At 48.0% G+C, this 22,876-nt stretch overlaps 1 protein-coding gene across 1 annotated transcript in view; it reads right to left on the bottom strand.

The window, feature by feature from the left end:
- Positions 1-22,876, bottom strand: part of LOC119459291 (medium-chain acyl-CoA ligase ACSF2, mitochondrial-like) — a 188,613-nt gene that overhangs the window by 150,699 nt on the left and 15,038 nt on the right. The window contains exon 2 of the mRNA XM_049671652.1: positions 823-1,003. Within this exon, the coding sequence (XP_049527609.1) occupies positions 823-1,003 (181 nt within the window). The remainder of the gene's footprint in view (positions 1-822; positions 1,004-22,876) is intronic.

Here is a 22,876-nt window from a genome sequence, read left to right as displayed (position 1 = left end):
CAAACCATTATGAACCGTGATCAAAGGAAACCGGCGGTGGCACGGACCGAGCAAACGTACTCTGGCACGGCCGCGCGGACCGTATCTTGAAAGCGATCTGAGAAGCGGTCAGAGAGTGCCGACTGCTGACTCCGCGTCAGAGAGTGCGACTCCGCGTGCTGTTTTCGCCGCTTCGTTTGCGTTGAAGCGCTAGCCGGCGCGAAGGTAAAGTCACTCGCTGCTGGGGGCTCTATCTTGAAAGCGATTGTCTTACGCGAGGGAAGGAGGGGTGGACGGACAGTTTTCTCGTTGGGTAAGTTTTCGCGTTGGGCTGAAATAGAGATCGGAGGATAAATGTAGGAAATTTGAAGGCATGACTTGGAATCAGTTAGCTCAAGATAGCGGTAATTGAAGATCGCTAGGAGATGCCTTCGTACTGCAGTGGATATAAAAAAAGCTGACGATTATGATCTATTTAAGTGCTTTATGTCTTCTTTGACGAGATGGGTGATGTGGAACACTTCATCTGGTAGTGCCCGCAGTTCGAACAGGACATAAAGGTGGTACATCATGCTCTAAACAAGCGGGGTCTTTCAGAAGCAGTCTTTCAGCATTTAGTGTTCCCGGAAAGACTCGTAGCAATCAGCGAAGATATTTTACGCCTGCTGTTCGCTTTCCTTCAAGACACCGAGTTGTTGAATGCTTGGTGAAACACCCGTAATAATAGTGTAAGACGTGCTCGGACAGAACATTTGCTGGCCAAGCCCGCCTGGATAACCGGCAATATCAGCAACGTTGCAATACCACTATTACCACCAGAAGCGCTGGCATTCAGATGCTCACCTGATTTTTGAAGTCAGCGAAGGTGCACTGCTTTCCCTCCTGCATAAACACCCAACCAACACGGTCACCAAATGTCTCGGCAGCTGTGTCGACGTAAGTGCCAAGAGTGTCCGGAGATAGCGGTTTCGAACATGTCTGGTTCCAGTAGCTGGAGTTGATTCTCTTCTCGGGCTTCGACGAACTGCAAAATGACACTGTGCTTCAATAACAATGACACGTATAAAATTTACGTGAATGAAGAGGCTTCTGCGCACGTCATTGCAAAACAAGGCTGCACAATTATTTTTCTGATAGACCCAGTGGCAAAGTGGCATGCCGTTCGAAATGCGCGAGTGTATGCGGCGTCGTTGAAATAAACTGCATGATAAGGAATCCTGCTGGTTGCTTGAGAGCGTTTTCTCGATGATGAAAATCAGAAACCAATGCAATGAACACGCCGGATAAGTTTTTTAATATAACAATTTATTATAGTAGATGATTTATAATATATCCCGCCCGGTGCTATTATCAATGTTATGATACTTGATTCGACCAGCATAAACCCTTATGAAGCCTTAGTGGTCGTTATCGACCATACCGAACATGATCCGACCCTTATATATAAACTCTTATCGGTCCTTATCAACCTGTCTGTTCAGTGAAGTTGTTGCAAAACCACCACTACAATTGCTGAGGGGGTACGCAAGGCTTTATTGATGGTTCGGATGCTTGTTTTGAGCTTGTTCGTTATAGAAACGTATGCTGTTCTGTGTGTTGTATAGGTGATTTCAATGAATGCAAGCACTTTTCGCTTCACTTTGCTGAGCGTTTGCAGCCCCTGCCTTACGTGGGCCTGAGCCATTCCATTTTTTGCTTGCTTACGGGCAGGGGCGTAGCCAGAAAGTTTTCTCGGGGGGGGGGGGGGTCACCGGCCCGACCGGGGGGGGGGGGGGGGGGGGCGACAAGCGTCTGCTGTCCTCTACGTCACGTGATCGATAATAAATATCGGTAGTTTAAGCAGACTCTATACATGTATATCAAAGACATGGGACCGCCCCCCCCCCCCCCCCCCTCACGTGTGCGTGTGCTTGTGAAGAAATTAAGTAAAAAGTAAACTAAGCTCAGTAAATACAGTAAGTACGACAGGCACAATGGGCGTTTGGAGCAACGGTCTCTCATCGCGCCACTGAATGGACCAGACTTCGAAAACGCATCTTTGAGACGGCCCGTGCGATCGGAGAAGACATCATTAATTGTTAATTTCCGTTAAGCGTAGATGGCGTCGTCATCGTCGGGGCGAAGTGCGTTTCACAAGTCAAGGACGGCTATACGCGTGAAAATGCACGTGTGACCATGCTATAACTACTCCCATAGCAATAGCTTGTTCGCTGCGTCTTGGCGCTAGAAAACTTAAATACGCGCAAAAACGTGTAAGGCTTTGTTTTTTTTTTCGAAGCTTTCGTCGCCCTACTCCCTCATACGAGAGGGTTGCATTTCCTGCGGCAAGTGCATGGGCCGCTGTGTCTTCCGCTGTGTGCGAGCGTGCAGCCGTAATTTGCCTTTACGTCAACAGATTCATAATGGTACAGAATATTTCACCGCACAGCATAGATATGGCATGTGTACGCATTTTAAGTAGTGCGTACGTGCAACTCATTTCTGCTTCACTTACGCCGGTGCAAAACAGGAAGCGGCCTCGTACCTCACAGAATCTCGACTGATTGTTGTACTAGTGATGCAGGAATGAACTCCGGTCTTGTTCAGTGCATAGTACACATAATCAATTTCTCAGGACGCGTGAACTCCGACGAGAACTGTCAGCGCCTGCAACAAGAGTTTACTTGCGCTGTACTGCGCACAGCAGTAATTCATGCTTGTGGGCTGTCTGTTTCGTGCATTCTGTTGCGAGTCGGTGGAATTTCACTGCTGTCATCAACTCCTTCGTGTGTACATTGCTGGTTTGGGATTCCACAACAAAACAGCAACTACCAGTCTTCCATAATTGCTGGTTTGGGATTCAACAACACAACAGTAATTACCAGCCTTCCGTAGGGGCGCAATCGCAAACAAGAGACGTTTCTCGCGCAGGCTAAGCCTACGTTCACACTTGGGAAGCGGCAAGCGGGCAGAAAGGCCAAAGCGGCAGGAAAATTTTTTCCGCGCCTGTCCAAGTTGTTCACATTTGTTTTGCTACCGCTGCGGCCGCCGCTGCCGTTTTCGTCGAGATCCATCTCGTCTGCGTACGTTTGTCGGCGTGGTGGCTCTCATTATCGCATTATTTCGAGCGGTATGTTCATTCTTTGACCCACGTACCGTCATCAAAAGTGATCATTTTACGCAACTTCGCGTGTCATCTGCGACCTTCGGTAAATTCCTCGTTGGCGTTCCGTAATTCTCCTCACCCGGGCGTGGTAGCGCTAACTCACAGGTTGTGCCTAGGCGGGATAATATTTATTTAATAGCTTTTATTTACAAGTTGTAATAACATTTCATCATTTCGTATTGTCGGCGCCTCCAGGACACCAAAGGGGCAACGGGAACACCACATCTAAAACCCAGGCTGGCCCTTGTGTGGGGGCTCGCCAAAGCCTGCGCGTCCTACGTGAGACCTACGCTCCCAATCTATCGTCGCGACGAGAAAAGCACCCCGCGACTTCTGCAACATACCGTACACGTGCGAGGAGAATTATGGAGCGCCAACTCTGCCTAACTATTGTCTACCGTGGAAGTGGAAGAAGAAATGGCTTTTATACTTCTACCTACTTGTTTGCTAGAAATGGACATTGAATAAACGGAAGACGCGGACACCTCGGAAACGGCGGTGGTGGGTTCGCCTGGCTTTGCTAAACTGTTAGAAGTTGTGTCACGCCAAGGCTTCGTTGCCGCACCTCCGGTCGCGCGACGTTGAATACTATCGCGAGTATTGCTGACAGTACGTTGTAGTGCCACTCTTGTCGTAGAGCAAGGGCTGGTTCTTGATCGCGTCGATCAGCATTACAGCCTACACTTTTGGTGCCATGTTTAATTTTACGACCGGTTGTTTACATGCTAGTGTAGCTTCCAGTGAAGCAGAACGACTTTCCGCCGCGTTTCCGCTTCGCCATGGCGAAAAAATCGGCCCGAGACCGATTTGGCTCGCAGCCTGTTTTTCTGCCTGTTTTGACGCCTAGGCGGGCGGATTTTTGCAAGATTTTGCCGCTTCCGACAGCTTCGAGACGAAGTGCGAACGTAGCCTGCGCGAGCGCGGCCTAACCGGCACCTGAAGGGAATCGGCGGAAATGTATACCGGAGATTTCGACCACTTGGGGTCTTTAACGTGCACCTTAATCTAAGTAAACAGGCCTCGAGCGTTTTCGCCATCATTTAAAATGCGGCTGCCGCATTTATTGCTTCATTTGTTGCGCATTTGTTGCTTCAGAATGCGGCCGCGACATGCTCGCCCAAAACTTCACGGAGTGTCAAAGCCTTGACAAACACCGTGACAGTTTTTTCCATATATGCAGACATGATTCGCTGTAAATTACCAACCCAAACGGAAGCGCCCAGGAATGAAATTATGATAGTAGCACCGGTTTCATGAATTATGTCAGCGCGAAGCGACGAGAACAAAGGGTGGGTAAGTGGGGGGGGGGTTTGAACGCCCCCCCCCCCCCCTGGCTACGCCCCTGCTTACGGGGTATGAGCCATTGCTTGCGGGGTATGAGCCATTGTTTAGAGCGGTATGAGCACATTGCATGCGTCTTACCTGACGGACGGACAAATTTCTCGTTGGCTAGGCATAGAAATGCTTACGCATTTGAAAAAGAAATGTCACAAATCCTTGATGCACGGATTCATGACGGTTTGGCAAAGTAGTGTTTGCAGTGCATGTTCAATAGCAACTTAGCGCTCGTGTAGTTTCGTATCGCTCTCCGTCACATTTATTGCACAATTGACCTTTGACGGTGAATGGATTGACCATCGGATCCTACCTTCAGGTAAAATTGAGCCCTCTGCGTCTCTGCGCTGCGGCTCTATTTCATATCAGTGTGCGGATAATTGCTGCACACGATCACTTTGATGTATTCACTACCAAGTTGGACGAGATGTTCGATACGTCGCTTTTCGTGAGCGAAACTATAGTTTTTACATGCGATTAGCATTATTTGCCTACTTAGGCATTTTGAATATCTATCTATCTATCTATCTATCTATCTATCTATCTATCTATCTATCTATCTATCTATCTATCTATCTATCTATCTATCTATCTATCTATCTATCTATCTATCTATCTATCTATCTATCTATCTATCTATCTATCTATCTATCTATCTATCTATCTATCTATCTATCTATCTATCTATCTATCTATCTATCTATCTATCTATCTATCTATCTATCTATCTATCTATCTATCTATCTATCTATCTCGCTATTAAAGCGAGAGCATTATATGTGCCATGAGGCAGAAAAGCCGGCGTTGTCCGCTACAAGTGGTACCAAAAATCAGTGTTGCGTAATGAGCGTGAGACATGACCTCGGTAGTAATATTGCAGAAAGTAAATGATGTAACAAGCTCATTAGTAGTAATATTGGGTCATTAATATGAATTAAAGTGAATTAGGGTGAACGGAGTGGAGTAAAGTGAAATAAAGTTAGAACAAGTTAGAGTCAGGTGAGTTGACGTGGAGTAAACTGAATTAAGGTGAAGTAAAGTGAATTAAGGTCGCATAACGTGGATAAAGATAAAGTGAATTAAGGTGGAATAAATAATACCTTAATACTGAATTGTTTTTGTCTTGTCATACTCTTTCATTTTATATTTTGTGATACAATTTTTTCCCATCTGATGTACCCGTATGCGTTACTGCAGTTGTGTTAATTTTGACAATGTACCGTGGCGTGTGCTATAGTTTTGTTTTGTTTTTTACGCTCTTTCTCTGCTGTGAAAGATAATTTTTTCTCGAAATATTTGGAGGTGAAATATTGTGTAACTTACATCGGCCTGCATGTCGAACTGTAATAGGAGCAGATGCATTTTGTCAGGCTATGTAGCCTTTAGCCTCTGCTCCCGCTCCTGTAATCAGGCAGGACAAACAAACTTCAAACTTAAAAAAAATAAGCTGGATTAAGGTTGCTACAAATTAGAGCAAGGGGGAATAAGGCGGATTAAGGTAGATTAAAGTGGATTACGGTGGAATAAAGTTGATAGAAATTAAAGCAAGGTGGAATAATGTTGGTACAAATTAGTGCAAGGTGAATTAAGGTGGAATAAAGTGAATTAAGGTGGATTAAAGTTGATTAAGGTGGAATAATAGTGGTAGAAATTAGAGAAAAGTGGATTAGGTGGAGTAAGCCAGAGTTGTGAAGGACACCTGACAATGTATGACGTCACGTATCATGGACGTAACCAATTAGAGAAGTCATGATTTCGCATTCAAAGCAGGTAAGGACACTTTAGTGACTCAATTTTCAATGTATCTCTGTAGCCTGTTACGCCCACATGCAGCCTAAGCTTCCCACCTAGGGCAACTGGGAATGTGATCTTGATCATCATGCCATCGTGGTCAATCTATAGTCGTCATTAGAGCTCCGTCATCTGACTCTCGTCATACCGTCGTCGTGAATGAGTGAAAGAACTTTATTGCAGGTCCGGCGAGGACGCGAACTCGTCGCGCACCCGTCGGGACCGACAAGTAGTATGCAATCCTGGCTGTCCGGCGTGCCCGCGACAGCCAGGCACGCCGGACAGCCAGGATTGCATACTAGCTAAACATCATCATCATCATCATCATCATCATCATCATCATCATCATCATCATCATCATCATCATCCGCCTATATTTATGTCCACTGCAGGACGAAGGCCTCTCCCTGCGATCTACAATTACCCCTGTCTTGCGCTAGCGTATTCCAACTTGCGTCTGCGAATTTCCTAACTTCATCTTCCCACCTGGTTTTCTGCCGTCCTCGACTGCGCTTCCCTTCTCTTGGTATCCATTCTGTAACCCTAATGGTCCACCGGTTATCCATCCTACGCATTACATGGCCTGCCCAGCTCCATTTCTTCCGCTTAATGTCAACTACAGAATATCGTCTATCCCCGTTTGTTCTCTGATCCACACAGCTCTCTTCCTGTCTCTTAACGTTACTCCTAAGATTTTTCGTTCCATCGATCTTTGTGCGGTCCTTAACTTGTTCTCGAGCTTCTTTGTTAACCTCCAAGTTTCTACCCCATATGTTAGCACCGGAGAATGCAATGATTGCACACTTTTCTTTTCAACGACAGTGGTAAGCTCCCAGTCAGGATTTGGCAATGCCTGCCGTATGCACTCCAACCCAATTTTATTCTTCTGTAAATTTCTTTCTCACGATCAGGGTCCCCTTTGAGTAATTGACCTAGATAAACGTACTCCTTTACAGACTCTAGAGGCTGACTGGCGATCCTGAATTCTTGTACCCTTGCCAGGCTATTGAACATTATCTTTGTCTTCTGCATATTCATCTGCAACCCAATTCTTACACGTTCTCGATGAAGGTCCTCATTGCAGGGAGGATCCGGCTGCGCAATTCCAGGATTACAGGATACCCAGCAAACCTCCACCAGATATGACAAGGAAGTCTAACACGGCTGTGGACGACACGAAGGACGCCGACAGGAAGACACAACAGCGTAGGTTTAGCCAGGCGCACCAGGAACAGCGTCGAGCCCGAGCCCCACTTCAGTAGCGCTGGCGATCCGGCTGCGGAGCTCTACACGACGCACTTCTTCCTTACACATGGCTCAGTTCCCAGTTTGTGCTGACGACCGATGCGGTGTGAGAAAGTAAGGTGGATAGTATTTTAGGGATCATGGAGAGTAAGTAGTCTGATATGGGGGAGGAGGGGGGTATACATTAAGATATAAACATGGTGGAGTACCATTAACGTGACATGCTAAAAAAGCGAATAAAAAACTTAACTTTCACTGAATTTATGCCATAGCGGGCTACCGTTGGAAAGCCTAAAATGAACTGAATTGTTTTACAATACATTAATGGCCTCTTTACGTTTTCGTAACTTGAGTGCCATACTACTAAAGCAAAGTCCAGTTTAGAACCAGTCAACGTTGTATACACTATTAGCGTGAAAAAAAAACAAAAAAACATGGGGCTTTGGAAAAGTTACAGCGCAAGTAGCCAAGCATGCGGCTACTATTGTTATTATGTTATAGATGCAGTGCCCAGATTAGGTAAGAAGCATTGTGAATGCCTACATATTTGTACGTGTTGAATTAATCTCAGCACAGTCTCTGATCGAAGAAGCGCCTCCTTCTTGGAGAGAGCCCGTGCTCACAAGCACGTGTAGCCAGAGGCTACCGGAACGGCGAAGAATAAATAATACTTTAAACCTCAATTCTTGTCAGTAAACCGTACGCCACCTTAAACATTTGGTGCCGAAACCCGGGATCTACTACCGGGGACCACGGAAGGCTACGAGTGAAGTCACCAACATGGAGAGGCTGCGATCGAAGCGGCTGTCGAGACGATCTCTGAACACCAGGCTTATCAACGAGGCTAGAGCTCTTCTCAGCGTTGAAACAGCCACCGTAGATCAGCTCAACACTATTTACGAACGTCTCAAGGTGAATAACGATGAGCTGAACAAGATCAACGAGGAGCTAGAGAGCCACACAGCCGATAAAGAGTTTGAGCAAGAATACAACACCGTTGTGGAATACGAGGACAGCGCTACCAGCGTCATGAGTGAGCTGCTCAGCAAGCAAGACTGTGTTGTCACGTCATCAACACCGGAGCTTCGGACTTCATCGGCAGCCAGTACAGCGGCCGTCTCTGGAGCCAAACTACCCAAGCTTACCATCGCCCCATTTGCTGGTGATTTGTGTCGATGGAACGACTTCTGGGAACAATTCGACCAGATGATTCACCGCAACGGAAGCCTCACAGCGACGAACAAGTTTAACTACCTGAGGTTCTTCCTAAGAGGCGACGCAGCCTCAGCTATTGTGGGACTGCCTACGACAGAAGCTTGCTACAAGGACGCCATCAATATACTGAAGAAACGCTTCGGCGATAGAACGAGACTCGAACAGGAGTACTTCTCCAGGCTTCGTACTTTGCCTTCGGTCCGCTCAAGTGACCCGACAGCTCTTCGCAAGCTGTACGACCAGATCGTCATCAACATCCGCGGACTGGAAACCCTGGGGGTGAGCAAGGCGTCCTTTTCCACAATGCTGAGCGACCTGTTGATGCGGGCTTTACCACACGGTATAGTGGTACACTACCACCGGTCTTGCGCCATTTGGGCGACAACTGATAGCAGTAATGCAGCGTCTATCACGGAGCTGGAACGCGTATTAAATTTCCTGTCCATCGAGTTGGAGAGCTTAGAGAAAAGCCAGTTTGCGAATCCAGGAAGAGACAATGCGCTAAACACATCTCGCCATTTTTGTGGCTCGAAACCGACGTCTTCAGTTCTCCACAACAACACTATGAAAGTAACTGAGAACTGTGTGTTTTGTAAATCGAGTCAACATTCTAGCAGAACAACTGCCAGAATACCAACAAGGAATCTAAGCACAAACACGACTGTGTGCGCATCTCTAGGGAAAGATCGGCGTACCATCGAGGATTCATCGACGAGCATCCTCTTGCAGACGTGCCGAGCTTCGGCAGTAAGAGACGTCACCTGTCGATATATCAGAGGTGTCATAGACCGAGGCAGTCAGCACACATTCGTCACAGAACGGCTATCACGACAGCTGAATTTCCAGTGTGTGGGCTCTACCATCATTGCGCTCAATACGTTTGCAAGCAAGTCGAGTAGAGCAGCGCACAAGCGGCGTGTTGTGCAGCTCCGTCTGCGGAGCCAGTTCTCAGATATGGAAGCTGCCTTGCAAGCGATAGAAATTCCACACACATGCCAAGATATCTAGGCAAAACAACCAGCTCACCTTTCGTCGCGGAAATTCAGAAGTCTGGAAAGGAAATCGCCGATCACCGACTATACGAATCTGTTGTCGGGGAGGCAGGCATAAGCGTTCTCGTCGGCTCCGGCCAAATGTGGACTGTGATGACGGGTGAAGTCACTCATTGCGAGAGCAATGAGACACTGATTGCTATGAACTCTAAGCTAGGGTGGATGTTTCAAGGCAACATCAACTGCATGGCATCAGATATAACAGCTTCGCGGATCATTGTCTGCGTACTGAAGACGAGTGTACAAGAGAGCGACAAATTCCTCCGCTCATTTTGGGAACTCGAGAGCGTGGGAATATCAGACGCCGTTGACAATGACAGTAGGCGCAGTCCAGTATTGATAAAATTCGAAGAAAGCATCATTCTTAGGGACGGAAGATACGAAGTGATGTTGCCCTGGAAGGAAGAGGTCGAGCTCACGGACAACCAGCAAGTCGCAATAACAAGACTTTGGAAACTTATCTCCTGACTGTCGAGCAAGCAAGACTTTAGAGACGTATGACAACGCCATACGGGAGTACCTGCGGGCTGGACATGCGGAGATTGTTGAAGGCCTACCCCTGGATCCGACGAAGGTTTATTACATGCCGCACAGGGAAGTGATCCGAGAGCACGCACTAACCACAAAAGTCAGAATAGTTTTCGACGCTTCTTCGCACGCCAAAGGGTGCTTCTCATTAAATGAATGCCTCGAAAAGGGGGAGAACCTGTACCAGGGAACCTGTACCAGGTGAAGGTATTATTACGCTTTAGAACGCACTGTATAGCTCTGCTAGCCGTCACTGAGAAAGCATTCCTTAAAAAAGGATAGAGGTGCCTTTCGATTCCTCTGGTTTGTAGAGAAAAAAGCACTGCGCTTCTCCGAAGAGGAGATTCAAGAGTGGAGGATGACGCGAGTGCCATTCGGAACAACATGTAGCCCCTTCCTACTGATGGCAACTATACTCCATCACCTAAAGAATATGCCTTCAAGTAAAGCCAGTACCGCAAAACTTCTCAGCGAGTCATTCTACGTAGATGATTTAGTGGTTGGAGCAGAGTCAGATGAAGAAGCACTTCAAATCTGCCGCGAAGCCAAAGAGATTATGCAGGAGGCAGGAATCAAGGAATGATGCTAAGGCAATGTACGACCAACTCAGATGGCCTGATTAACGCATTGGAGCATGAGGAACAGTCGGCAAGCAAAGAACTGGCTGTCCTCCACGAGACAAACGTGAAGGTACTTGGAATCACATGGAATGCGTAGACGGATACTTTCACTTTGATCTTTGAGGGGCCTTCTCGAATTTATGAAAGAAAAAGATGATACCAAGGGGTTCGTTCTTCAAGCTGCTTGACGGATATTCGACCCAATGGGATTTGTTGCGCCGTTCACTATTGCCATCATGATCTTCCAGAAATTGTGGACGCGTGGAATAGGCTGGGATGAGCAACTACCTCAGGATCTGCAAAAATACGCTAATAAATATTTTAACCAATTCATTTAGTGCACTATTCGAATTTACCAATTCAAACCATGGGTAATTTCGGCTTGTTTTGGCAAATACTTTTTTCCAGAGGAACCGTGACCATTTTTTTCGATGGATAACTTTCCGCGTCGCTTAACACCGGTATTTTATTTAATCTTCAGTAAATATTTGGTTATCTGCATTCGTAGACGACGAAACGTGCTCTATTACTGCAGATTGTGCTCTTCAGCGCGGTAGTTGAAACCAGGGCACAGAATAACAAAGTGTTCCAGAAGCAGTCTATAAAAGCCACAACGCCATGTGATGATGTGCACATCATCACATGGCGTTGTGGCTTTTATAGACTGCCCATGCAGGAAATAGGAGCGTTTCACATTTAATTTTCGAACACAAATAAAATGATACGTCATGATAACATTACGCAAGTACAAGGTCTCGACGAATAATGCAGAAAAATATGACCACTTAGATAGGCATTACCATCAGTGGAATGGTTTCTCCACCGCGGTGAAGTTATGAGAAAGGGTATACGCAGAGATCGCGAAGGACCCCAGGCCGGCCCAACCCCTCCTCCTCGACGACTCTGCGTTTCCTCCCACATTTTTTTGGTCGCAGCGCCTGGTAGAAAGAGACGCAATAATGGAAAGAGAAATGGCTTTGGAGGCAAGTTGACACGTGACGTTGAGCTCGCCACGGTTCTTGCATCATAGCGCAAGTCGGCTCACAGTTGGACGCTGATCTCATGCTCCACTCTCTGGTAAATTTGCTTTGGCTAACATTTCACGGTTAAAAAGGCATTCCGTAAAAAGAAAATCGGGCACTGTATCTTTTGTTTTTTTGTCAGTTTAAACCGAAAACGATGATTCTTTGCTACAAACAGAGCAGTTTGTAAGACGATGCTCTCTTGTTGCTCTAGCGGTTCATTCCCTCCGTCACGCTACTCGATTTCGTTCCATAGCCCGCCACATGCTCACCGCGGCCACGGCCGTTTTTGGTGATCTCTTGCGCACCAGCTCTATAAATTCAATTTCTCTCTATTAGTATTGTTATTTCCAAGGAATGTCTTATCCCTAAAAGGTCCCCCTTTCATCCACACATGTGAGGTTGCTCTTATAACGAAGCTTTCTAGGGGAATCATCCTGCACATTACTAACAGTGACAACTGCTGCTGGCTTGCCGAATAGCTCACACAGCCTACAGTATTCGTATAACGAATCGGATTATGATATGTGGCCCCAAATGTACCGCCGCTGCAGATGTGCCCGTAGCTGGCTCTTTTCTCAACGGAATTACGCAGTGAAATGACAAAGGGTATACATAAATATTCTCACTGCAACCAATATAACTTTTCGAGCGCGTTATTGTGTAATGAAAGCAAACCTTATCATGCCTTCTGTTGCACAGTTTGGCGCGCCTGCTTAGTCGGCTTCTTGTCTAGCAAGGTGGGGAACTCGTGGGGATACGGCAATAGTAAATTGCGCGGATCTTTGAGGCATCGTAATCTGCTGCCAAGCGCTTGGTGTTTCATTGTCTTGCTGATTTGCCGGACAGACACGTCATCGCTATGCTGCAAACGTGTTGCACAATATGAAGTTTCATGGCATTTCATTGGGTGTTTGAAGAAAACTTCGCTTCGCATAGGTTCCGAAATGTGCTTCGAACCTGCATATTATTATTTTATTGTCAAATATCTCAAGAACAACATCAGAGAATGAGGAGCGAAAATGGACAGGCAATATAACTAACTTGGGCCGCGATATTGTAGTGATGCCTTATGACTTATTTTGGAATAGTCTTATCATCCACCGCTCACGGCCGGCTGATCCCGTTGATAACGCGAGCGGACCATCGCTCTGACCATTGACAAAGCGCGATAAGCGCGAAAAGGCATTATGACATTAAAGGCATCGCTACAAAATACCGGCCCTGGAGAACTGAGATTTATCGGGCGCAAGCAGCAGTTTTTCAAGACGACAGTAAACATAGAGCCATGAGGGAACGTGGTAAAGCGTGTAGGCTGCGTAAAAGGAAACACTTCCATGGAACATATAAAATGCCCGCGGTAAAATCAACAAGATTGCCGGTGTGAAAGCGTGAACCTTCCCGACGGACGCCCTTTATCAGTGAGCAATGTTCGCGGCCGCAGTTGTGTCTTGATAAGCAGAGGCGTTCTGTCATTGACCTTCACGTCATTTTTTTTGCGTACAGCAGTCTCACGAACTGCTTCCGAGTGCCAGTTCTGTGATGTTTGAATGCGACTGAAGACTATGTGATCAAATTATTATGCTTGCGCGGAATATTTGATGTCACTTATAGTTGCTAGCAGTTGTGTGGGATTTTCACAATACGATGTGGTGCAGTCACCGAGTCAATTTTCCGCGCTTCTGGTGCTGTTGCCCCCGATGACGCTACTTTGACTATGTGCTTGCGAGTTGCGTCCATGCTTTCTTTAATCATTATCTGTTATTGATCCTTCGCGGTGGCTTAGTGGCTATGTAGTTGCGCTGACGAGCGCGAGACTGCCCTGTTTTTCAATCCCGGCCCGCGACCATTTAACGACAGAAGCAGAACGCGGAAGTGCTCACGTGGACGTTAAGGAATCCCAGTTGGCCAAAATCAATGCTGAGCCCTCCGCCACTGCCTCCTCCACAACTAACTTGGTAATTTCAGCAGGTAAAGCTGCAGTAATTTGTTCTTTGTATGTTTATCTTGATTTATCCTTCATTTTATCTTTACAGAGTATTGTTTGAGACTTTAGCTAACCAGCCCTAAGTAAGCCTGTTAGAAATAAAGAAGGTGTGCCGAGCACGAACAGTGGCCACGGGCGCTGTTCGCTCAGTTGCCACCCGATGACGAACGAGTCAGACGTCCGGTGTAATCCCCGGCGTTGTTTGTTATTTTACATTTAATGTGGTACAGAAGCCCACCCTTTGGTCTGGCGCTCGAGTTCCGGCAATGGAGCAACGCCGTACCAAGCGCGGCTTCGTCCACAGGACTATCACCAAGGCAATTTCTACGATCGACGTCCTGCTGTCATATGAGGCCACCCCTGTGCAGGTGCTGCACCAGCACTTCAAGCTCGTCTTAGCGAAGCTGGCGCAGCTCATTTAGTTCGACCGCGCGATACAGGACACACTCACGGATGCAGACCTGGAGACAGACTGGACCACAGCTTTCGAGTATGAACAAATGGTCAGCTTCACTAAGACAAGCGTGCGCCTCGTTACCGAGGCCGCACCCACCGATCCTTCCTGGTCCTCCAGCGCGACTTACCTCGCCACAGTACCCAGCTGCCCCTTCTGCCGCGCCCGGAGTCACCCTGGCAAAGCTGCTCATCGTGAGCTTTTCTGGGGAGTGACGCAACTGGCAAGGCTTTTGGGGCCAGTACCACTCCCTGTCCATCCATTGCAGGCAGGGGTAAATATTTTATTTTATTTTTCTAAATCCCTGTCCATCCAAGATAGACAAATTTAAATATCTGCTGATGCACCTGTCCAGGTCAACTAAGACAGCAATTTAGGGTAGCCGCCTCGCTGAGGCAAACTATGATGCCGCCATCAAGGTACTCTCTGACCGGTCCGGCCGTCGCGTCATGCTGGTCGATGACCATCTGGACCACATGCTCGTAATTGCACCCATTCGTAGTTAAGCAGATATCGACTAGCTTCGAAATCTCTATGACGAGATCTCTTACCGCACAAGCGTATTGGAGGGCCTTGTCGTTTAGCCAGACGAGTACACTGCTGTTCTGCGACGCGTCATCATGAAGGCCTTACTAGAGCACTGCGAGGGCCAATTTTTTCAGCCCGGGCCCGTTTTTACATTGGGCTGCCCGCCCGAGCGCGATCAAAACTTCTATGGCGAGACCCGGGCCCGGCCCAGGCCCGGAAATAATCTACGTTACCCGCCCGGCCCGGCCCGCCACCCCATTACCTTAGGCCCGAGCCCGGCCCGAGCCCGGCTCGAAACTGGTCAGAACCCGGGCCGAGACCGAAAAATACATGTTTTTCAGAGTTGAGACGCCCGAGAATAACTCGCTGCACGTCACATTCGCACCACCAGAAAGCCCGAGCCCGGCCCGGGCCCGCGTCCAAAAACCCGAGCCCGGCCCGAGCCCGCGAAAAAACTGCTCTACCCGGCCCGGCCCGGCCCACGGGCCGGGCCCGGGCTTTTGGGTAAACCCGAGCCCGTGCAGTGCTCTAGGCCTTACCACTTGATCTTGGCATCACGTACCGTCAGCGGCTGAAGGAAAACCACGCTGACACGGCAGAGATTACAGAAGACAAGTCCCAGCAAGTAAAACATCTCATGACCTTCCTACAAATTTAAGTCGAGGCAAGGGAGGAGGGCAGTATCGACCAAGGCAGCTCATCTGCAACCCAGCGGCATCACCAACGTGAATCACGACCTCTGTAGCCAAACCTGCCCTCTGCAGTGGCTCTATAAACTGAAGTAGGATCTCTATCTCTATGTCTATCTCTATCTCTAGGATCGCCCACATGCGTCCCTGCCTCCTGTGCAATGCGTCGAACCATACATTTCAGGAATGCTCCACGTTGCTCACTTCAGAAGAAAAACGCAGGAAGCTTCAGGTGAGCAGGCGTTCCTTCCGCTGTGCCAAGTGCAACCACGTCACCAGTGAATGCTGAAGCGCCAAATTTGAAATGTGCTCACTGTGCTGGACAACACTTGACGTCGCTATGCAAGTGTCTGAGTGCCCGTCACACTCCGGAGCCAGCACAGTACCAACGAGACCACTATAGATGCCCTCGAAGTGCCGGAAATCTCTGTGGTAACCAGTCCACCAGCGGATGGAACGATCATCACCATGATGACAAACATTGGTCTTGTTCCGGCTGATATACACCCCGAGCCGACAACTTTCCGGGAGCACGACATCAGCATGCTGATAGGCTCCGAGATGTACTGGGATATTGTAATCGGCCAGATATCTCGATTATCGTCTAAACTGCAATGGAAACCCATTTTGGATGGACGGTCCAGGAAGCCTCCACTACTTCTCCCAAGGCTCCACTATACGAAACACGTCTCTGGTCTTTGGCAGGGGAGAGCCTCCCAAAGACGATGCTCCGACAAATTCTCCCACAGGCAAGAAATTTCCACCTCCTACAAGGCTGTCCAAGCGTAACAAACGAGGCTCAATGCCATTGCCAAGGTTGGTTTCATGTATTCCGGACGGTAATTCAACGACGAGTACAAGGATGGCAATGCGCAACTACGTCAAAATACAGGTGTTCAAGCGCCGCCCTTCCGGAATGAACACCGGCGCACAACGGTCTAACAAAGCTCAACACCCGCGGTGACACACATACAGCACAAAAGCTACGTCGAGCCACGACCAACCACTTCTTACTTGGCAAACGTGCAACGTGCTTGCCTCAAGAGTTGGGCGCCACGCTACCCCAATCAATAAGCATCGATCTGCGACGTCAAAGCATATATCTACAAGCAATAGAAGACCATCTCTGCAAACGCTGTCGCAAAGCGTACTTCATGATTCTGCGCTGTGCACACGAGGCGGCACAAGCTGCCACCACTACTTCAAGTTGGAGACATCTTGGTGCACGACGACGATTCTCCGACTATCCTGTGGAAGTTGGCCCGGCTGACGGAACTGTTTCCTGGTCGCGTATAGGCGTCGCTCGAGCGGTCTGCCTGAAGCTGGCATCCGAGTCCGTGATAAGGCGTTCCGTCCAAAACGTTTACTGTCTTCAAGCCGGCAGCCCTTAGCAATTTTGTCGGCTGCAGGATTGTGCTGTAAATAAAGAAGGTGTGCCGAGCACGAGAAGCGGCCGGCTCGCTCAGTTGCTACCAGATGACGAACGAGTCAGACGTCCGGGTCCGGGTCTAATCCCCATCGTTGTTTTGCTACCTTCTCTATTTTCTTCACATAATCAAAATAAACGGGATAGGGCACAGATCGAAACAATGCTTTTGGCGCCACCCGATACAGTGGTAGCGACGCCGACATTGGCGGACACGGGCCTGGCAACGATAACGGCACAACGTCACCCACGAGAACGACGACGGCAAAAATGACATCATTGGCGAAGACCTGACAGTGATGGCGACGGCACGATGGCAGCCCGACGTTTCATTCGCCACATACACGGCATCGTGTCTTGCGTCTCGGAGACAAATGGCGCTGTCTTTTCCCTGTATTTCTTCTACAGTGATTACACGATGGTGACGATAGTTCTTGGTATCCAGAGCCAAAAAGAACCCGTAAAGGTTGCTGCCGTTAACGGTGAGTTTATCTCCGAAAGCGCCGTCGCCATTTAACAAAGAAATAACGCGTAAATCCATAATAATAACCGGTAGTTCGAGCTCTGAATAAAGCAAGCAAGACTGTAAAGCACACAAACCCATCCCATGTTTAAAGAAGAGGACGTCAAGTGGCTTAAGCACGCAAGCCGGAGTCATCTGCATTTTCATCGAACCCTTGGTAGCTGTATTCAATGATTTTGCTGCATAAAATGCTGCATTGCCCAGCCCCTCGCCAATAAGCGATTTTGGAGCTGGTGTGCGCTGTATGCGAGCCGAGGATGGCCGCTTGCGAATGCGCCACTGTTGATGGACACCACGCAGGACGCTTCTCTGGAGGAGTTATATAAGTATCTGAATTTCAAGCGTGTGTGGCGCAGTCAGAACGACGAACCTGGTTGTCATCCACGCACTATCGTACGCCTGGAACGCCGGATTACAACAGAGCCTTTATGGCAATCAGCCAGTACCGGCTACCGTTCCCATTGTGCTGCTGCAATCAGCTTCGAAAACATGAAGGCCAATATAGCACCAGGCACACACTCAGAATCAGCAGAAAATGTTCGCTGAACGTCACTTACGGTACACTCCACTCATATCTCATGATTCAGAAATCTGCGTCGATTTCATTTTTTTAATAGACATCTTAGATGCACTCGCAAAGTACAATCAGCGTGGTTGCAAAAAGACCAAGATACGCAGCGTATGCACATTGACGTTCCACTCAATTGCCTCAGCGGCCTGCTTTGCACGGCCAGCATGAGGATGGGTGCTTCTGATAATGCGCATGTGCACTAGCATTCCTGCTGGTCGGCTGCGTGCAACTTGTTAGGGTTCAAGGGTTTGAGCGGATAGGTCTGCAAAGATACAGCTGTCTGATAGCGCGCGAATTTATTTCAATTCAATTCAATGACGCGTTTGCTGTATTTTAGATAAGCACATAGCTCACAGTGCTTAAGGACATTGTTGCAGTTATCAAGGTATGACTCAGAATATGAGAGCACCTTAGAACAGAGAACTCTCAGTATCCACACGCGTTACAGACCAGCGCTCTGTAGCTATTACGAGGCTTGTATTACTGCGTCGCGCTTGCACTGCGCACGTTGAGGGAACTCGTCAGTTCGCAGCCTATTACTAATAAAATTAAGGCACATGTTGCTTATTTAGATACATGTTTCAAGCTATGTTTGACAGGGAAATTATTTATGCATTGCGAAATGGTTCTGAATTTATGACCCTCTTACGTGATACACCGTCCGTGGCATCAACCCTTTCTGGGCCAATTTTATTGTTGGGTCGAACACGCTGAGGTTGCTTAGTGGCTGTGGTGTTGGGCTGCTAAGCAAGAAGCAGCGGGATCAAATACCGGCCATGGCGGTCGCATTTCAATGGGAGGCAAAATGCGAATACAGCCTTGTACTTAGATTTAGGTGCACGGTAAAGGACCCGAGGTGGACTAAATTATTCGGGAGTCCCCCACTACGCGTGCCTCATAATCAGATCATAGTTTTGGCAAGGTAAAACCGCATAATAAATTTTTTTGTACGGTCGATAATTCTTAGCAAATAATACCGCACTCAGTAAAAATAACAAAAGCCGAAACTAATTGGAGACGTAAATGTGCCAGAAATCTAGCACAAATTTCGTAGACTTACAGCTTCCAAATGTATGGTTCTGTCTAAAATTCTGAAAATGTCCACATGTCACCACACGTTGAGATTATACATCTGAGCTGCCTTTGTGCCTGCCACGTGAATCATGCAACATATTTTAGTCCCAGCATAAAACTGTTCTTAAATATTTCGTGCGCACATTCAAACGCTTCTGATTAAAATAAAGAATGAGCTCACCTTATGCTGAATGTTTGATAGATCGCTGTCGCATGTCATAAAAACATTGTGAGGATTTTCATGCCACTTTTTTCATTCGTTTCTAGTTCATTTACACATGAAGAATATAAATTAGTTGCTTTAAAAACTAAGTCCGCAGCACAAATCGTTAAGAACTACAAATTACGCAATGAACGGTCTAGTCTGATAGGAATAAATTTTCGAAATCTTTAAGGCCGTTCAATTTGGCATGATTGAAGAGTAACAAAAATACACACACACAGATATTGATAGTACGCGTTTAATAGTAGATACGCTCGGCGTTTTTATGAATGTGCCGAAACAGGCAACGGCCAAACGGAGCGAGCGCGAGCACCAACAACAAATGCATTATTCTTCGTCTTCTGCTGGCGCCCGTATTTCTCACTACAATACATACATACATACATACATACATACATACATACATATATACATATATATATATATATATATATATATATATATATATATATATATTGTAAAGGAACGGAGACACAGACACAGCACCCGTTCACTGGGCCGGCTGTTCAATTTTCCTGCCTCGTCGTCCTCCTCTCTCTGTCCGCGCCCGCAGTCCGAGCGCCTTAACTTAGGTGCGTCTGTTTCTTCATTACACTCGGCCACGCTGCCGAAGATAATTCAGGTGATTAAGGACACGCTGATTATGGAAACCAGGGAAAGCAGTCCTGTGCGCAACCAGCGTCTCTGGGGGTCGGCACTGCGTGTTACGATCGGGTCGCATGCTCGTCGACGTATATCCCGTCGCAATTGGACACGTAGGGCAGGAGATCATGCACAACGAGCAGCCGCTCTGCTCAGTCGTCGCGTACATCTTCGGAACGTTGCCGCAAAATGAACGAGGCTCGTAGTAGCGCGCGAATCAGCCGCGCTTGACGAAAGACCGCGAGCATTGCGCGACTGGTCTTTTGCGCGTCTCTTTCGGTGTCTTTCGCGTGCGGGAAGCTCTCCGCTGATGATGACCTTCAGCGAGGCCTCTCTCAGTGCACTGTGAACGGCAGCGAATTCGGCCAACGACTCCGTGGACATGCAACGATGTGGCTCCGACGAGTCAGGAAGCATCTCCCTGCCACGATCCGTGGATAGGTCGGGTTCCTGGAGTGATAGCGTCGGCGCCTCCATGCACCCCAGCGTTGATGTGTTTCGGAGCCGTTTCACTGACGGCTGTGGACCGAAAGTGGTCTCGGTCTCTGGAAGTAATGGTAAAGCGTCGCAAGTGGTAGACGCATAGTCCGAGACCCGTGGTGTTAAAACTGGCTCGCATTCTGGGTCTACAGCGGGGCAGGTGGCGAGGCAATCTGCCAAAACCCTCCCGGGTACTGAGTCCCGGGTGCCATAAGAATACCAAGTCGAAGTAGCAGCGGTGTTCTGCTGCGTGCTTATGGGTAGCTGTGGAGTCGATGACGCCGGTTTGTCATCTACCGCTCGGTGGTGACTCGAAGCGGGAGCGGTCGTCGCCGTGCGCTTCCCACCGTCTGCGATGGGGCCGACGACGACACTCGGGGAGCCGGCTTCTGCGGCGGGGCAGCCGGCGGGCCTCCATGGCGAGGCCCTGCAGGGAACTACTGCCGCGTCAAGGTGGTGCTCCTCAGGAGCTCCGGCCGCAGAGCACTGCTGGCTGCGCTCGTCGGAGCCATACGTGAGCGGGCCGAAAGCGGCGATCAGAGCTGCACTCCATTCAGGCGACGACCCAAGTTTAATGCCTGCATAGTTGTCCCATGCCTTGGCGGCACCGCAGAGTCGTTTCGCGGCAACCAGCTATCTTGTGTGGTCTGGCCAAGCATGACGATCACCCAGGGCATTGATGTTACGAACCCATAGGATGACGTCGTCTTGAAAACCGCGAAATGTCGGTATATCCACGAACGCCGGCTGCAGGGAAGCGTGGACGGCGTTCCCAGGCAGGACGCAACCGCTGACGGATGCGAAGGCGGTCGTCATACCCTGGAGCTGTTGTGTCAGCTCGGCGATGACGTGGACGAGGGCATTGGTACATCCCTGTCCGAGAGCCGCCGAGGAGGCTTGGACGCCGTCCCCGGACGGCGCAGTGGGTACTTGCGACGGTGGTAGGGTGGCGGGCTCCATACCGAAGGAATCGTGAATGGCGTTCCTGGGAAGGAGGGACCCGGCACGCCGAAGAACCCGTGCGAGGAACACTTAAGGTGGAAATGCCTTAAGGCAGGTTCATTGTAGACTGCGCCATTGTAAAGGAACGGAGACACAGACACAGCACCCGTTCACTGGGCCGGCTGTTCTTGTCTTGTCTTGTTTCCTAAACTTTGGCGCATACCCACTACGGGGGATGGGCCAAGAAGCAGGTGGTTTCAACTATGTTTATGAGAAATTTTACAAAAACTTAATCTTAATTTGAAATTTAATCTTAATTTTGAGATAAAGCAATTTTTTGTCAAAAAGATGTGAAATAATAGGAATAATTCAGAATTCTAGAAATTCAGCAAGGTAATCTTTTTGTATCTCTAATGTAATTGTAAACTGCAAGAAAAGCATCCCTGTGACTGCGTCCCAGTGAAGTCGCCCCAAAGGAGAGAATGGTCGGTGAGGTTAATAATAAGCCAAGTTTTCGAAATGCAATTTCTAAGATTTTTCTTTCTCTTAAAAATCGGCGGCACGAAAGTAAAAAATGCTCAATGGATTCGGATTCATTGCAAAAAGAACATAAAGGGGATACAGCGAGACCAGACCTGTGTAAGTAAAGATTTAGTGGCGGTATACGGCATCTCAATTTTGTAATGGAGCTGACTTCCAATTGTCTTGATGTGCACCAATTATTAGTCCATGAGAAGCAAGGATGATGGAAATCAGAAGACGATGTTAAAATAGATTTTGCGGAATTTTGCGATATAGAGAAATTTCTGTACCTAGCCGCGGTAACATAAGCTGATGTCGGCAAAACAGATATGACAGGGCCATTAAGTGATGCTCGTGCGAGTGAATCAGCCATTTCATTCAAGTGCAAACCGCGATGTCCCGGTACCCAAAGCAAGTATACTTACCGCAAGAACGAAGGAACCATTGTACAAAATGTTCGCAAAAATTTTGAATTTGACGAGGCTGTAAATGCTGTGCATACAGAAAGTGAGTCAGTCACAATAACAGCTAATAAATCGTTTTGGGGAATTTTTCGTAGGCCTAATAGAATCGCTATTAGTTCTGCCTGAAAAATCGGTGTGAAGTCGGGAAGGCGAAGAGAGTAAGACCATTGAAGAGATTCAGAGAAGATCCCCACTCCTGCCTTCTCATTGCACACGGAAGCGTCGGTAGCTATTATGTTGTCAGTAGCTATATTAAAAGATCAGCTGGTTTAGCTGGTTTTTAATATATTATCTACATGTCTGCTAGGCAATAGTTTAGCATGATTTGGAAATATGTCTTCGAATTCAATTTTGAGGTCTGTTAAGGCATTATTCGAATGGCAAACTTGACGTAATGACACATTCAATTGTTGTAACTG

The sequence above is a fragment of the Dermacentor silvarum genome, chromosome 7, assembly GCF_013339745.2.
Source record: "Dermacentor silvarum isolate Dsil-2018 chromosome 7, BIME_Dsil_1.4, whole genome shotgun sequence".
In the NCBI taxonomy this organism is placed as follows: domain Eukaryota; kingdom Metazoa; phylum Arthropoda; class Arachnida; order Ixodida; family Ixodidae; genus Dermacentor; species Dermacentor silvarum.
Note: the sequence above shows the minus strand (reverse complement) of the source record. Positions and strands in the feature narration are given on the sequence as shown.